At 44.6% G+C, this 17304-nt stretch overlaps 1 protein-coding gene across 1 annotated transcript in view; it reads right to left on the bottom strand.

Annotated features, from left to right (window-relative positions):
* SHC3 (SHC adaptor protein 3) overlaps positions 1-17304 on the bottom strand; it is a gene marked incomplete at both ends in the record, with an annotated part of 124128 nt that overhangs the window by 16301 nt on the left and 90523 nt on the right. Inside the window, 4 exons of the mRNA XM_080920524.1 lie at positions 1322-1480; positions 2489-2576; positions 4348-4498; positions 13671-13797. Coding sequence (XP_080776650.1) covers positions 1322-1480; positions 2489-2576; positions 4348-4498; positions 13671-13797 — 525 coding nt within the window. The remainder of the gene's footprint in view (positions 1-1321; positions 1481-2488; positions 2577-4347; positions 4499-13670; positions 13798-17304) is intronic.

Here is a 17304-nt window from a genome sequence, read left to right as displayed (position 1 = left end):
TCCCATATGCAAATATGTATGTGTATATGTATGTATGTATGTGTGTGTGTGTATTATGTATGTTTATCCTCATGAGCTTCCACATTTCTTTCCAAATTTCTTAGCAATTTCTATACTCTTTCCATTTCAGTTCATGAATTGCATGATTTTTCTCTAACGCTATGCCAAGGAACAAGACCACGTGATAGCATCAGCCTATACTGCCAAGTCTGGTGGGTTCCCTCTTCAGCAGAGCACTGAGTGAGCCTCAGCCCCTGACAGCATGTAGTTGGTTATTTAAACCCCACCAGAGCAGGGCCGTCTGTTTCACTCCTGGGTAACTTCAGGAATTAGAAAAGTATTGGTACATGGTAAGCACATTTTTGGAGGAGGTTGGGAGGAAGAACGAGAGGGGAAAACAAAAACAAATAGACAATCAGGGAGGAAGGGGGAAACAGAGAGGGAATGGGAGGAGGAGGGGGAGAGGGAGGGAGAAAGGGAGGGAAGAAGGAAGAGGTTACAGAGGACAAGATAAACAAGTTCTAAACGATTTCTCATCCACATGTCCTTGCTGATAGACTGGGGCCTATTGTAGTGATTGCCAACCCCAATAAGCCTGCAGAAAAACCACACAATCCAGTTATTATAATTATAAGCTATGTGTCTAGATTGGGCAAACATAGTGTTATACTGACCTATTCTCCAGATATAAGACCCTTTGTTACTGCAGTTTCTCCTAACAACCATGTTCTGCTCCATCATTGCTTCCTCCTCCTCCTCTTCTTCCATCCCCTCTCTCTTCCCTTCTCCTCCTCCTCTCCCTACCTGCCTCCCTCTCAAAGACCTCCTGTACAGCCTTTCCCCTCCACTGCCCAGTCACAGGCTATAGCTTGTATGGACCAGTTAAAATGGGAAGGTTCATATGAGATCACCTGAGTGCATGATTGACTGCTCGTCAGAGACAACCCCTCTTGAGAAAACAAAATTAATATCGAAATTCAAACAACATCAGGATAACGAACAACAAAGGTATCTTACTATGGTCACATCATCTCCGTACCTTCTGAAATCATATAGCAGATAGCACATCATGGGCAATTAATATTCAGATGAACACATATATTTGTCTATGTTGTTGGTCTTCAAGAAGAGAGCCAGTTTCCCCAAAATAAAGTCTCTTGGCTACAGGGAAGGTGTAGTAACCCAAACACTGTACTTGAACCCAATCAAAGTCAGAAAAACACCCTTGAAACACCCTTGATCATCACACCTTCCAGCATAAAATTCAGTAATGATACAGATATGGATAAAAGACGGTACAGAAAAAGTAATGGACACCTACTCATGTCAAAGAGGTCCTTCCGTGGGCTGATCTCAGTACTGCTGGTTGCTGCTGGCCAAACCTGTGCTGGGACTGGCTGGGTGTTGACATAGGTTGGTATTTCTCCTAAAGGAACCATGTGAGCTTTCCCTTCTGGTGTGCTATAGATGTCCAAGGAGCCTGCAGCAAGAGAGTGGGCCCTGTTATCTCTTAGGATGGTAGTGCTCTTCCTGTCTGTGCCTGGAAGAGCCAGAATTTGACACAGCAGCAACTCAAGCTTGCTGCTGAGAATATTAACTCATGGGAAATTCTCTTCTAAGCCTGTCAGTACGATGGCCCTGTTAGGACACTCCCCAATCCTTCATGGTGAGAAAGAGAGGAAGGGAGGGAGGGAGGGAGAGACGGAGGGAGGTAGGTAGAAAGGGATTTACTGATTGATGATTGATTGATTGATTGACTGACTGACTGACTGATTGATTCACATAATGAAAGAATCCTCCAGCCAGCATCAGAATGGGTACTGGTGGTTAAAAACCTTGTCATACGGAGCTCCAGGACCCTGGAAGCTGAGCACTGAGTGACACAGTTTCAATGTGACCTCTCAGCAGGCTAAAGGGGTACTGAGGCTGGGCCTGGGGTGGGGGTCTCAGCTGTTTTGTCACCCAAAGATAACATTAAAAGTGCTTCCCAAGAGTGAGCACCTGCTTAGATCATTCTTTCTGTGTGTGGCCATCTCTGCTTCACTTGGGTAACAGACCCTTTCTTCCTATTTCTTTCGGAAGGGTTGCTTCCAGAAAACAGATGAATACATTCGTGTTTCTTCTGTGGAAGAACACATCTACTGGTTTCAAATAAGATCTTGAAGCCAGGTGACGTGACTCATGCCTGACATCCTAGCTCTCAGAAGGCTACAGCAGGGGGATCACTGAAAGTTCAAAGCCAGTCTGAGCTACACAGCAAAGCCTCATATTATAAAACACTTAAACAAAATTAAAAACTGGAAGGAATTCAAAGAGGAGCTCAAGACATATTGAGTTATGGACTCTCGGGCTCCTGTAGAATGTTCCCTTTCCCAATGTCTCCATGAACTCTCGCTCTTACCTCATAGGAAGTGGAAGGAGGCCCTGGCCAGCACACCTACTTGTTCAGAGCATGCTTGGTGCCACACCCCTTCACTTTGCCTCTTACCTTGCCTGGTGGGTGCTCTCTGCCAGTCTTCACCAAACACATCTCCTAAGTGTCTTCCCTGGTAATAAGTTTGCTCTTTTCCTGCAAACTGGAGACACATGCCAACATTCAGAAAGAAAGAATTGTCTTCTCAGTCTTCACCTCTGTGATCCACAGTGTCATGGGTCAGGCTTTTACAGGCTGATACATCCTCTCTGATACCCACCTTTCCATCCCTGCCTCATGGTGGCATTGTGTTCAACAAATAGCCTTGCATGGTTGTGAAATAAATTGACCAAATCATCAATGCTACGACACTCTCCTTGTTTTTGTGACATCCCCCCCTCCATAATTCCTCTCAAGGGCAACCACAGAGAGATCTTATGCCAGCAGCCATCCACTATCAGAGAAGCACACTCCCCAAGAACCAGAAAGCAGCAGTGTTAGAGCCTTGATGTCAGTGCTGCTCCGACACCTTTATTGGCACAAATAACCTTGAAAATATCCAGAGTTTGGAGGTGTAGCTCAGCTCACCAGGCATACGACTCTGGGTTCCATCTCAAGTACCACAAAAGATAGGGGGAAACAAAAGACCTTTGAAGCATCTATCAAAGATGGAGATGGAATCGTTTTAGGAAGCAATTCTGAGTTAAAAGTTGTTTAAGTTTGAGGGTCTGATGTCAACTTGACCCCAACCTAGAAGAGATAAATCTGGGAAGAGTCTCAATGAGAGATGGTCTGCATTCAGTCGGTCTGTGGGAATATCAGTGGGGGGTCTTGCCTTTTAAGTGGGTCGATGTAGAAAGACCTAGCCCACTGTACCTGCACCAATGCCTAGGCAGGGGAGGCTGGACTGAATAAAAGTGGGGCTGAGCACAAAGGAACATGGGAACTGAGCACAGAGGAGCATGGGAGTTGAGCACAAAGGAACATGGGAGCTGGGCACAAAGGAGCATGGGAACTGAGCACAAAGGAGCATGGGAGCTGAGCACAGAGGAGCATGGGAGTTGAGCACAAAGGAACATGGGAGCTGAGCACAAAGGAGCATGGGAGCTGAGCACAGAGGAGCATGGGAGTTGAGCACAAAGGAACATGGGAGCTGAGCACAAAGGAGCATGGGAACTGAGCATAAAGGAGCATGGGAGCTGGCACAAAGGAACATGGAAGCTGGGCACAGAGGGACATGGGAGCCGAGCACAAAGGAGCATGGGAGCTGAGCACAAAGGAACATGGGAGCTGAACACAAAGGAGCATGAGAGCTGGGCACAGAGGAACATGAGACTGTTCACACACACACACACACACACACACACACACACACACACACACACTTTTGCTCTTGACTCTGGTTGTGATGTGACTTGTCACTTCACTCTCCTGCCCAGAGATTTCCCTATAGTGATGGACCATAACTTGGTACAATACACTACCACAAGCACTTTGTCCCCTCAGTTGGTTAATGTGACAGTATTTATCACACCATCATGGCAATTGAAATGAAACTAGAACACAGTGAGGGATAAGGGAGATAGAAAAAAAAATCAAACACAGTTGTCCATACTTTCAGGGGAGGGGTCAACTCTTTTCAGGGAGCTCACAGTGTCGTGGGCATCCCGCAGTATCGTGGGCCTTTGAAAAGCCTCAAACTCTGCCATCTCCTCGTCAAAAGCACAGCATACCGAGATTGGTGCTCAGATTTACGGTGTCTTTACTCATGTCACAGATAGGACACTGTGATGTCCCGATATGAAATTGGTAGGAGAGGGTCTTCGACTGATGAGTGTCAAAAAGCCACGTGGGGTATCAGCCTGGAATAACACTGAAGAAGGAGAATGCAAAAGAGGGCCAGCCTCCTTCCAGCAAAAGAGACCCAAACATACCTGGGCTGCCTCAGGAGCATGGGGTCTGGCTTTCAATCGAGCATCGAGGAACCCCCCTGGAGGAGGCATCTTGCTGGGAATGCTGTTGTAGTACGGGTGATCAGGGCCATCTCCCTCTTCTTCAGTCCATGGCTCATCCAGACTCTGCATTCTGTTAAAAGATTTTCAGTGACCTTCCCCCGAAGTTGAACCATAGGAGCAGATCCAATGAACCTAACATCAGTGCCACCATTAGAGACAAACCACTGGGTGTGGTGTCAGTGTGACCTCCAGCACACATGGCTTGTTAGAGGCTTGGTCCCCAAGGTGGTAGTGGGAATTATAGGATGCAGAGTCTCTCAGTCACAAATGAGACATCTACGTGGATCCATCAGCAGGTAACTAAAAACAGAGATTGTTTAATTCAGATAGGCTGTGTAAGACTAGCTCCCATGCCTGTCAGAGGCCTGCTGGATTTGGCATTTAATATGTTTAAGCTCACCATGACAGATAGAGACTCTCAAATCCTAGCAGTTCCTTCCCCCAACCCCCCATCCCGCAAGGTCTCCAAAGACATATAGCCATGACAACAAAGGACTCCTCCTGTATTGTGGTCTATTGACCACTGGGCAAGACTGCCCCCATCAATGGCGAGGGCCTGACGTATGGACAGAGAGGGCACCCAGGGGGTTCATTGTCCCATGTTGCCTAAGACAAGACAAGGCAAGGTCAATTTATCCCATGTTCCTCCTCCACAGAAAAAGCCTCTCATCTTCCATGCCTAATGGCCAAAGACTGCATCTACCCATAGATGAAGTCTATGAAGGCCACAGGAGCTGGGACAACTGTCTAGGTAGTGGACTATGGACTAGTCTCTGTCATTTTAATGAAAAGATAGGCTATTTAGATTATAATTTATCCTTCTCTGGTCTCTGAGCACATCTGTGACTAAGTTAACTATTTGACAGCTAGAGAACAGGCAACTAGCTCCTTACCCCAAGTTAATCACTGCCATGTTAATTAAAAAGGCAAATGGGTTCTCCTAGCTCACGGGCTTCATGTTTAAAGAAAAACAGGTTTCAGGTGTAACTTTTTACTATTCCTTTATTTAAAGGAACTGACTTTAAAGTGACTGCTCCCAATGATCTGTTTTATTCATGGTAAATAGTTGGACACGGAAAAAAAAAGTGTAAAGTTTATGTATGGTCTGAGGATACAGAAGCTTAAGTTATGAGGATCTTAGAAAGTATTTTAGTGTCTTAGAAAGTATATTAAGGTAGACGAATGCAAGTGAAAACTTAAATAGTGATAAAAAGTGATTTAGGGCACATTAAAGGTATGAAAAATGCTTCAGTGTGGCTGGAGAGATGGCTCAGCAGTCAAGAGCACTGACTGCTCTTCCAGAGCTCCTGAGTTCAATTCCCAGCAACCACATGGTGGCTCACAACCTTCTGTAATGGGATCTGATGCCCTCTTCTGGTGTGTCTGAAGATAGCAACATTGTACTCACATTTTAAAAAAATAAATACATTTTTAAAGAAAGAAAGAGAAATAAAGAGAAAGAGAAGGAGGTAGAAAGGAAGGAAGAAAGAAAGAATCAAAGAAAAGAAAGAGAGAGGTTTCAGATTTCCTCACCTCACTATGCTACAGTTGTATTGGGACATCAAAAGTTCAGAGTTCTAAAATTAATTGATGGAATTCTGATCATTTATTACTCTATCCTTGGTAAAACCTTCCACTATCCAATCCACTACCATAGTTTCAAGACCATGACTTTAAGTCTCCTTGGTTGTCTTTTAAGTATAGACTTGTTTCTTGTGGTGCTAAATCTATACACACCTAGTCTTCTGGAGAAAGGGAAGAAGCTCCTCTTCTCACGATCTGCAGTCATACTGGCAACCCAGATCAGAGGAGCTTTTGACCTTGCTGTTCCCCAGAAGGTTCCTGTCTTCCATGACCTCACCTTAAAGAATGCTCAGGCTTTTAACAGAAACAGCTGTTTCCCAAGCCTTTACGATGACACAAAGGTATGAATCTACTGCCTTTTTACACTGTGGGTTTCAGTACAGATTACGAGTCTAAAATGTATCCCTTTTTGTAAACTTAAAAAGATTCTCCCAAGGTTCAGAGAATTCACTTGGATCCACCTCTCACAGGTCAAATGGACTCCAGATAAGTACCCTGTCAATCAACAGCCTAAGTTTCTCACCTATTGCCTATTCCAGAGGGTGGGATTCCTCCCCCATTCCCCAACCATCATGGGCCTAAAAGTTTCAAATGTACACCTAAGGAAAAAAAAAGTCTTCCTAACCTTTATCTTTTCGTGTGTGTGTGTGTGTGTGTGTGTGTGTGTGTGTGTGTGTGTGTGTGTTCCAGTATCCGGCCAAGTCCTTGAGATCTGCACTAGGCTCCTCCCAAGAGAACTAACACCAGCTTACACCATCACCTGCCACCACTGCCAGGGGTGGGCTGCATATAAAAATGACTGCTCACTCCCCCAGCTCTCTCTCTCTCCCTCTCCCTTCCCCCCCCCTCTCTCTCTTCCTGGTACCCCCCTTTCTCTGTTCTTTTCTGTGCTTTCCCTGTTCTCTGCCCTCACCATTCTGCTCCTGGCTGTCTGGCTGTCTCTGTGTCCACCTGTCTACCTCCACCCTCTCCAAGGTCCTCACTCCTCTCCCCTCCCAGCAAGCCCCCTTTACCAGATCTCTTACATGGTGTGATTACTCAGGTACCCAGGGGCCCCCTCACTGCATTATCTTTCATAACACTTGTGCCGTGATGAAGCACGTCCAGGGGCTCTCGGTGCGGCTGGGCCTATGCGAGCACCGTGGACTTGGCCTCTAAAGGGATGAACTACATAAACCTCTTTTTTTTTCATAAAGACACTCTGGCCCAGGTATATGGAAATAGTCTATATTTCTACATATCTGTATCTATATTCATGTCTATATATTGAAACAGTCTCAGGAACCCCAGGCTTTCCTTGAGTGACCTATATAGCTGTGACCTTGAACTTCAGATCCTTTCTTGCACTTCCAAGTGCCTGGATCACAAGCATAGGAAACCACACCAGTTTATATGATGCTGGGGATGGAACCCTGATCTTGACACAAGCACTTTACCATCAGAATTGCAAATCAACCTCTTACTTTAATACTGAGAAATGGATGAATACTATACCTATTACTAAGAAAGAAATCAGTCCCTGCCACTCCCCCACCATCTATCTCTCTGGAATGTGTGTGAATGAGGTGTTTTGTCTTATAGATAAAGCTGTCTTATTCAGAGAACTACTCATTGAAATATGCCACCCGTGTCAGAAATAATTCCTCTTAATTGAAAAATAAATAATATATACCTAAAGAGCACCAGAGCCTAAATGTGCATGTATGTATTTCAGCAAGTCAAGAAACTTAAATGAAATCATGCAAAAATATTTACCTCACACACACACACACACACACACACACACACACAATGGCAAAACATGGCTCTCTGAAATCATTTCCCATATAATTAGTAATGAAGCTGTCCAGTGATTTTGGTTGGTCTAACTCAACAATTTCAGAACTCTGGAATTAACCAGAAGCTTGCAGCAAGCCCAGGTTTTGTTTTGTTTTTAATGCATTTACAACAGAAGCGTGAGGACATGAGTTTGGCTCCTGAGCAACCATCTAAAAAGGCAAGTGTTATGGCATGTATCTGGAACTCCAGCACCTGAGGTAGGGGGTGAGAGATAGGAGGATGCTGGAGCTTTGTGGCCACCTGCCTAGCTGAAAACCAGCGAGAGACTCTGCCTCAAGGGAATAAATAGAGAGTGAAAGAAGATGACACCTGAAGTCTTCCCCTGTGTTCTACATATGTGTTCCTGAGTACACACACACACACACATACACACACACATACACAGACAGACAAACACACACACAGATGGGGGGGGAGACAGAGAGAGAGAGAGATGGTTAGTGTACACTGTCAACTTGATTGATTTAGAGAGAGTCCCTTGGGAATTTGCATGGGGCATTAATCTTGGTTGTGGTTTAAGGTCTGAATACCTGCCCACTATGGGTAGAACCATTCCCTGGTCAGAGTGGTCTTCAGCTGTGTAAGAAGAACACAACTTAAGCACTAACATCTGTGCATGGCTCTTCTTATTGCAGATATATGACCTTCTGCCTCAACCTCCTCCCTGCCTTAGTGAGCTGCCCTTTGAGCTGTGAACCAGAATATGCCTTTCTTCCTTAAGTTGGTTTTATTAGGATATGTTGTCACAGCAACAAAAGAAACCAAGGAACACACCTACACCTACACACACACACACACACACACACACACAATTAAAAAATACGTATTTTAAAACAATAAAATAAGCTGTAAGATCACTATCTTTGTGGTATTTGAATAGCCTCTTTGCATCCCTATGGTAGCCTTGTAAGCTAATGGCCATCAATCAGTGACAACCGTCCCCCAAGTAGCCACAGATGGGACAGGGCAGTTCTGAGTCTCTTTCAACAGCCAGTCCCAAAAATTTATCATCATTTTCTCTGTCTGGGTGATCTTTTGAAAACCCAATTCCCCAAGCTGTCTTTTTTTAAAAATTTACTTTTAATTATCACGTAGTAGTTTTGCACATTTATTATGGGGTGCTGCGTGCTAACTTGATACATTTCTACAGCACACAGTGACCAAATTAGAGTAATTAGCATTCCCATCTCCTTAAGCACTTATCATCTGCTTGTGTTTGCCAAAGCTGTCTTTATTTAACCTGATGCAGAGCCTGCCTGGGGGCATCCGTCAGAAACTTTCAGAGGCAAGTGTTTATCATGGGGCCTGCTGGAGGCTGGGAATAACATTTGGGTCAAACAGTTTTTATTAGTGGAAGAAAGTGACAAGGAACGTAGTGTGTAGAATTAGAGGGAGAGAGTCTCAAACCAATAACCACAACTAATGTCCATCACCAGTCCTAAAACGAGAAGCCGAGACATTAATCAAGTCCAACACATTTATCTAGTAGCTACATACATTTGCAGGGTTCAGCATTTGTTCATGCCCACAGTGTGTAACACGGCTCTAAATTCTCACTTCTGGCCTACTATTAAACATCTCACAGGTAGAAAGTGATAGTTGAATATAATCAACTCATTCACCCTCTTTACATACAAATACACATACAACGCACACAAACATGCATGCATACACATATGCACATATGCACACATATGTGCATATACATAAAAATGTATACATACAACACACATACAAACATGCACACACATACAAATACACATGCACAATACCACATCTACATGTATACATACATACATGCACATGCATATATACATGTTCATACATACATGCACACACATGTAGCCCTTCAATAAAGACTATAAAGCTGAGTTGTTCAGCCTTTCAGTCATTAGGGAGGTATGTAGCATTGCCATCAGCAGACATAATAACATAGTAGATTGTAGAGTTTATAGAATTATTTCATTAAAGTCACTAAAACAATCACAAACATTAATAACATACATCCTAGAAAGAAAGGAAATATGAGTTTGAGTCTTGCCACTTTCTATTATTTAAATTTTTAATGTCAGCAAAAAAAATTTTTTTTGTAAGCTGCATAAAGAAACAAGGAAGCGTAGCACCTATACGGGAAAAATAAGTCACTAGAAACTGTCACAAAGAAATCTCAGACTTAAGGGAAAATAAACAAAGACTCTAAATATGTTCAGTGAGCTTAAAGAAATGATATGTAAAACACTAAATATGAGAATCTGTCTCACAAAATGTGGCTTGCCAGCATGTATAAAGAAATTTTAAAAAAATTCTACTATCACTGCAAACATGAGAAGAAAATTTTAACAATTCACTTCAGCAAATGGCAGGTTTGGGAGGTAGAAGAAGGAGGAGGAGAAGAAGAAGAAGAAAGAGAAAGACAAAATTTTAATTAATTCAATTCAGTAGAACCAGTTTGAGAAACAGAAAAGAACACTAATAGAAGGGAATGGAGCCTGGGAGACTTGTGGAGCCGCTAAGAATGCCAGCATGTGCAAACATGATAAGATCTAGGATCACCAAAGGAAACACTCTGGGGCACAACCATAAGGAGTTGTCTAGATTAGATAAACTCTGGCCAGGCCCTTGAGGGCTTATCTGGCTCAGGTTAATGAAGATGTAAAACCCATCCTAATAATGGGTAGCCCCATTCTATGGGCTTGGATCTATAGACAGCACAACTAGAAAGAAGCCAGCTGAGGGTCAGCATCCATTGCTCCCTGCTTTCTAACTATAGAGGCAATGTGACTAGCACTCCACACTCCTGCAGCCTTGTGGGGCCATGGGCTGCGAAAGCTATCCTGGTTCCCGGCTGAGATGAGGCTTGAGTCCCCGGTGATCCTAAGGGACAGTAGGAGTCTCGCTTTACTCCTGAAACCAGGCTGCTATCACTAATCACAACCCTCCATAGATTTGAGGCCATCAGTCACTTAGGGCAATGCCCAAAAGCCCCTCCTCCACATGCTCAAGACAAGTCTTCATTATAATGAGACACCTAAAGGCCTCGAGGCTTAGCCAATTAGCCTTTCTTCTCAAGACACTCCTCCCTGCAAAAGGTATTTAATCTCAGGCCCACCCTGAGAAGTGGGGGTACGGTTTTATTCATCCATTTTCTGCCATGCCATCCCGAGCCTCATCATAGCATACCCAGGGACCGCCTAGGGAGATCGAGTTGACCATCCCTACCCCTCAGACTGCACTTCCCCACCCCTGATCGGTGCCCTGTGGCTTCCCAAAGCCTGACACACTGGGTAAGCACAACTTCCCAAGTCCTGCTTCCTGGAGAGGCTAGAGCCCTGTAATGGAGCAGATGCAGAAACCCCCTACCATTAACCCAACACAGCCTTGGCTTCCTTGTCACGATGGGCAGTACTTCCAAAGTGCAAGTCAAAATAGACCCCTCTTGCCTAATGGTGATTTTTTTTCCCCAGAGTATCTGTGATGGTTAATCTTGATGGTTAACTCCACCACGTCTGGGCTTAACTAAAATCCAGAAGAATGGGCACACCTGTGAGGGATTTTCTTTTTCTTAATTAAATCTTTTAAAGTGAGAATACCCACTTCTAATGCTAATCTCTGAGATGGTAAGATCCACCTTTAATCTTGGCCATACTGTCTGCTGGCAGCCTTTAGAAAGGACATGGAAGAAGAAAGCTGGCTTGCTCTTTGCCTGCTTGCTGTCACTCTCATTAGCAAGTCCATTTCTTCACTGGCATTAGATTCTATGTCTTAGGGATTCTGGCAGATACTGAAGACCAGCTGAGACATCCAGCCTCAAGGACTGAGCAACTACTGGATACCTGGGCCTTCTGTTGGCATATATTCTCATCATGTAGGTTCTATTTCTCTGGAGAACCCTGAGTAATGATGTATCTTATTACAGGGAGAAAAAAGTAAGCAACAAGACAGTTTCCCAAATGGGAAACAGTAGGGTCATTAGCTTAGGAATTCTACATTAAGGCATATGCATGGGAATACTGAAAGATTCACAGTAGCTTTGTTCATATGAGCCAAAAGAAGGAAACAGTTCAAATGCTCATAAAGAGTTTATTTCAGTTAATGAGTTCACTGTCCATCGTGGAGGGAAATCAAAGAAGAACTTGAGCAGAAACCATTGTGGAATGATACTTATTGGCCCATATTTAGTCAGATTTCTTATATAGCTCAGAACCACCAGCCCAGGGAATGGTGCTGCCCACAGTGGGTTGGCCCACTATATCAATAAGCTAGGCACTCCCCCACAGGTAGATCCATAGCCAATCTGATCTAGGTAATTTTTCAAATAAGACTCCTTTCCCAGGTGACCCTAGGCTGTGACTGTTGACAATCATAGCTAACCAGGGCAGTGTGATTAAAACACAAATGATCCATTCCCTTTTGCAACTCAGTCTTCTCACAGCTTTGTAAGTTCTGAGATTTTAACCAGTAATACATGGGGTCCTGGATGTATTCTGTAAACAAACTATTCCAATCACATTCAAAATAAAGGCTCACTCTCAGGTCTGAGATGTCAGGATTATGGTCACTCCCTTCATTCCTCCTCCAGCCCCATCCTGCTCAACTCATTAGCTTGGGCAAAGTGGGTCCTTACAGGCATCCTGACAAATGGATGAGGACATGGACCTAAGAGTCTTTCCAGAAAGGCAAAGAAGACAAAGGAGCTGAAAGATACCTTCATAATGGGAGTAGATCAGACATCAGCCACAGATGTTAGTTTGAAGAAAGAAAAAAAAACCTAAGAGAAACAATGCTTGTTTACAGTAAACATGCTGCTAGAAAGGTTTTCCTATTGGTGTATACATTTATATGTGGGTGCATGTACGTAGGTATGCACATATTTAATAATGTGTAAGCCAGAGGTCAACCTCAAGGGCTATCTACCCTGTTTCAAGAAAGGGTCTCTCACTGACCTAGAACTCACTGAGAAGACTAGGCTGGGTAACCTGAGAACCTCAGGGATCCGCCTGTTTAAACCTCCCTAGTGTTGGAATTACAAATACACACACCATTGTATCTGGTTTGTTTGTGTTTGTTTGTTTGACATAGGTTCTGGAGCTAAAACTAAAACTCAGGTTCTGTGCCCACAGGGCAAGCACTCAACCAGCTCAACCACTTCCCAGGCTTTCATAGCTTTTCATTATGGAAGTTCATCAAGGGCAGAATAGGTTCAAGTTCAAGGATAGATGACCACTGAATGTTCCTTCCATATGCTCCATGGTACTTTTCAACTTTCTACGTCATGGAGTATTCTTACATCCCAGTAGAAGACTCACTCGGTAATTATTGATAATTGCTATCTCATTTAAGAGTAAAACAACTACCAAGTGATTCTTTGTTTTCCAGATGAAGTCAAGGTGACTTGGAGAGTTTCAGGATCTTGCACAAAGACACATGGCTGACGGTCATCTCTGAAGCTATTAGGCCATGAAGGCCAATAAAGCAAAAGGATGCTGTTAGCAGGTGGCGCCCTGTTTGGCTCACTGTGACAACCAAATGATGGGGCACAGACCTTGTGTGGTCACAGACCCAGGAAGTGGACCGGAGAAGACACAGCATGCCAAAAACATATTACAGTGTAGTTTTTGGTAACCTTACTGTCTCTATAGCTTCAAGAAAATGTTTTCTGCCCATTCCGAATCATATATTGAGCTTCCATCTGTCAGCTTCCTGTGCTTCTACTGAGCCCAGGAAAGACGGTGAAGATCTCTGTCTGCTAGGAGCTGGTTTTAAAGGAAAGTTTACAGACCCCAGATGTGTCCCGGAGAAAGACAGGTATCACTACTCACCGGTCCTGGAGAGCAGGAATCTTGGAAGGACACTGCAAATACTGTTTAAACCGGAGTTCAAAGGCCTGTCCAATGGAGCCAATGACATCTTGGGCTAACCCATCACAACATTCCAGAATGTGGCAAGCTTGGAGGAAAGGGGACACGAGCTCATTAGAGACAGTTCCAGGGCTCTCTGGACCCCCTTGACAAAGAGCCTCATCTGGGGTGCAGGAAAAAAGAACCACATGCCTCCCTCATGGTATGGATCTCAATATGTCTCTACCAACCCGCAGCCTCAGCTCTGGGGGTGTCCCGTGGTGGTGGGTGACAAACGAGAATTTCTTCAAGGGCTTTGCTGTGAAAGTGGAGCTCTTATTTTTATTATTTAAAACTTATTTGTTCTTACTTTATGGGTAAGAGTATTTCATCTTCATGTATGTCTGTACTTCCCGTGCATGAAGATCCTGAAGAGGCTCGAAAGGGGAAAAATTTCCCCCAGAACTGGAGCTACAGGCATTTGTGAGACACCCTGCAGGGGCTAGGAACCCAACCTGGGTCCTTTGCAAGAGCAACAAGTACTTTTAACCATTGAGTCACTCCCAGAATCTATTACCCAGTGGTTCTGACCTCCTTGGAGAAGTAGAAAGAGAACAACAATATCAACCAACCAGACCCCCTAGAGCTCCCAGAGAGTAAACCACGAACCAAAGAGTTCACATGAAGGGACCCATGGCTCCAGCCGCATACATAGCAGAGGATGGCTTTGTCTGGCATCAATAGGAGGAGAGGCCCTAGATCCTGTGAAGGCTCGATGTCCCAGTGCAGGGGAATGCCAGGGTGTTGAAATGGGAGTGGGAGGAAGGAGCACCCTCATAGAAACAGGGGAAGGGGGGATGGGAGAGGGGGAAACCAGGAAAGGGGATAACATTTGAAATGTAATATGTAAAATATCCAATTTTAAGAGAGAGAAAGAAACCTCAATACACACTGGATCTTGGACTGAGTTTCCCTAAGGCCCAGGAATCTTAGCAATAGATTTAAACTGGTTCCCACGAGATGAATCTTAATCTGATCAATGGATTTAGAGAAGGTTGTCCTTGACTTAGTGATGGTGAAATGCTGATGAGGAATGCTGGCTGGAAACACTAAGCAGCACAATGTAGGGGAACCAACCAAAAGCTTACGGCCAAGGTGTTTGTGAATATGAGTCTCAGAGTTATCATTTCTGGGAACAAGGGTGTGAGAGGAAAAACAAAACATAGCAGAGACAGGAGATTGACCTGGCTATTTAATTCAGTCAAATAGATGAGCTCATGGTCCAGGGGGAGACTCTGTCTCAAAAATAAACAGAAAACAGACAATAGAGAAAAATGCCCAAGACTACATCTACACACACACACACACACACTGGGGGAGAAATAAGATTTGAAAATGAAAGAAAATCGTGCACTAGAATCCAACAAAGCTGACATTGGGAATCCCAGCTCCATAAACATCAGTCATTGTGTAGACCTCCTGTTGGTCACCAGCCTCCTGGAACTTCACTCGTGTGCAATTCTGGCCTCCTGAGACAGTTGATGGCTCCCACGTGACTTAATGACCAGAGATTCAGACCCCCTTTACTTCCACCGAATTAACTACAGAAACCATGGACTCTTAATAACTGAGAGGTAAATATAAAATATCATTAGAAAAGCACACAGCAGTATTCTGCAAGTCAAGACTGTCCGTCCAGATTTCCCCAACAGCAATGCGTGTCCGTCTCCAAGGGAGGCTCGGTGAAGGGACCAAGCATATATGGCAGAATATATATATATATATATTCTGAGCCCCTTGGTGAGGATGGGAGATGGCTGGACTGCAAAACACCAAAGACGCTGGGCCTTTAAATGGTTCAAAGTGAAGTACTTAGAGGCCAGACACCTTGGGGGTACAGACTACACCTGAGCCTTCAGTCTTGCTGTATGTCAGAGCCACACCAGTAGCTATGTGTGTGCCTGTGTGTGTGAGTTCATGTTCACGTGTGCTCGTGTATGTGGAGGCCAGAGGACAACCTCAGGTACCATTCATTTCCCAGTTGGCATTCATGTTGTTTGAGGAGAGAGGGTCTCTCATGGACCTGAAACTGACCAACTAGGCTAGGCCGGCCAGCACCAAAGGCTCCTCCTGTCTCCACCTTTTGATGCCAGGATTACAAGTGAGCGCCCCCACACTTTTCAGGCTGGTTCCGGACATTTGCCTCAGCCTCTTACACCTGCACAGCGAGCACTTTACCAACTGGGCTGTTTCCTCAGGCCCCCAAGCACTATCTAAACACATCGCTGCCTAGATCCCACTATTGCAGACCTGAGTGTTGAGATTTTTTTCTTACAAGGACCCTAAGTAACTTTCAAGCGTAGCTCACTTTGAGAACTGTTGACCTACTAAAGAAGTCTGAAAAACAAAATTGCCTTGATCGCTTGCAGTTAATTTGAGGCAAATCAAAACAAAGAACAGACTCCACGGCTTCTAACCCCGACAGAATTCTGTGGGATCAGTACCTGATACCACCCCACCTCCATGCCTGCCCTGATTTGGGGGAGGGGGAGAGGGGGTGCTAAAATAGTTAAAGAGGCTGGCTTACGCTGTACGTTCAATTATATCCTCTGAAAGAAAAAAGGTTTGCCAAAAATCCTAACCCCAGGGCCCCAGAGGGTGTCCTTACTTGGAAACTGGGCAATTTCAGATGTAACTAGTTAAAACAAGGTAACTGTGGGATAGAAGAGGCCCTGAGCCACCATAAAGTCTCAGCTCCATGGACATCTTCCGGTATTCGCAGACACAAAGAGGACATAAGGATAGGTTTCACTGACACACCTGCCAGCCAAGGGACAGTGGAGATCACCAGTAACTCCCAGAAGCCAGAAGCAGACAGGAGGGGCTTCTCCTGCAAAACCTAGAGAGAACCCACATGGCCCTGCTGACACCATAAACTGGGTATCCCATCTTCAAAACTGCAAGACAACATGTCCTTTTGCTTTAAATGCTGTCACCTATGTTTGCTATCTAAGCCTGCAGCCAGGACTTTTGCTCAGGTGCTCTGAGCTACAGACCTGCCTGTCGAAGGCGTAACCCTGGTCACCTGGGATCAACACTGACTATGTCCTGTCACCAGAGAAGACAGGCTAGTGTTAATGCTAACAAAGCATCTCAAGGTCACCACAGCCCCTTCTCTTCTCTCCTCAGACCTCTTACTTTTTGTAAAGAAAAGTCAGAGTGACTGCTTAATTGGTAAAGTCGATTGCCTTAGAAGCACCTGAGTTTGGTTCCTCAGACCAAGGCTGTGAAAAACAAAATAAAGAAACAAACAACACCCCCCCCAAAAAAAACTCCAAAACCAAAACTACAACAACAAAACAGGTGTCATGGGACAAGCTGGCAGGCTCAGCCCGGGGAAGGCAGAAGGCGAATAGCCCCTGGCCCCACTGGCCAACTAGTCTCGCCTACTTGGAGAATTCCAGGCCAGTGAGACTCTGTCTCAAAAATTAAGGTAGAAAGTATCTAAGGAATGAATCCCAATGTAGTTCTCTGGTTTACACACACACACACACACACACACACACACACACAGACACACACACACACACACAGAGAGAGAGAGAGAGACAGACAG

This window comes from Micromys minutus (genome assembly GCF_963924665.1).
Source record: "Micromys minutus genome assembly, chromosome: 1".
NCBI lineage: Eukaryota > Metazoa > Chordata > Mammalia > Rodentia > Muridae > Micromys > Micromys minutus.
The sequence above is the reverse complement of the archived record's forward strand: the minus strand, read 5'-3'. Positions and strand labels throughout refer to the sequence as shown.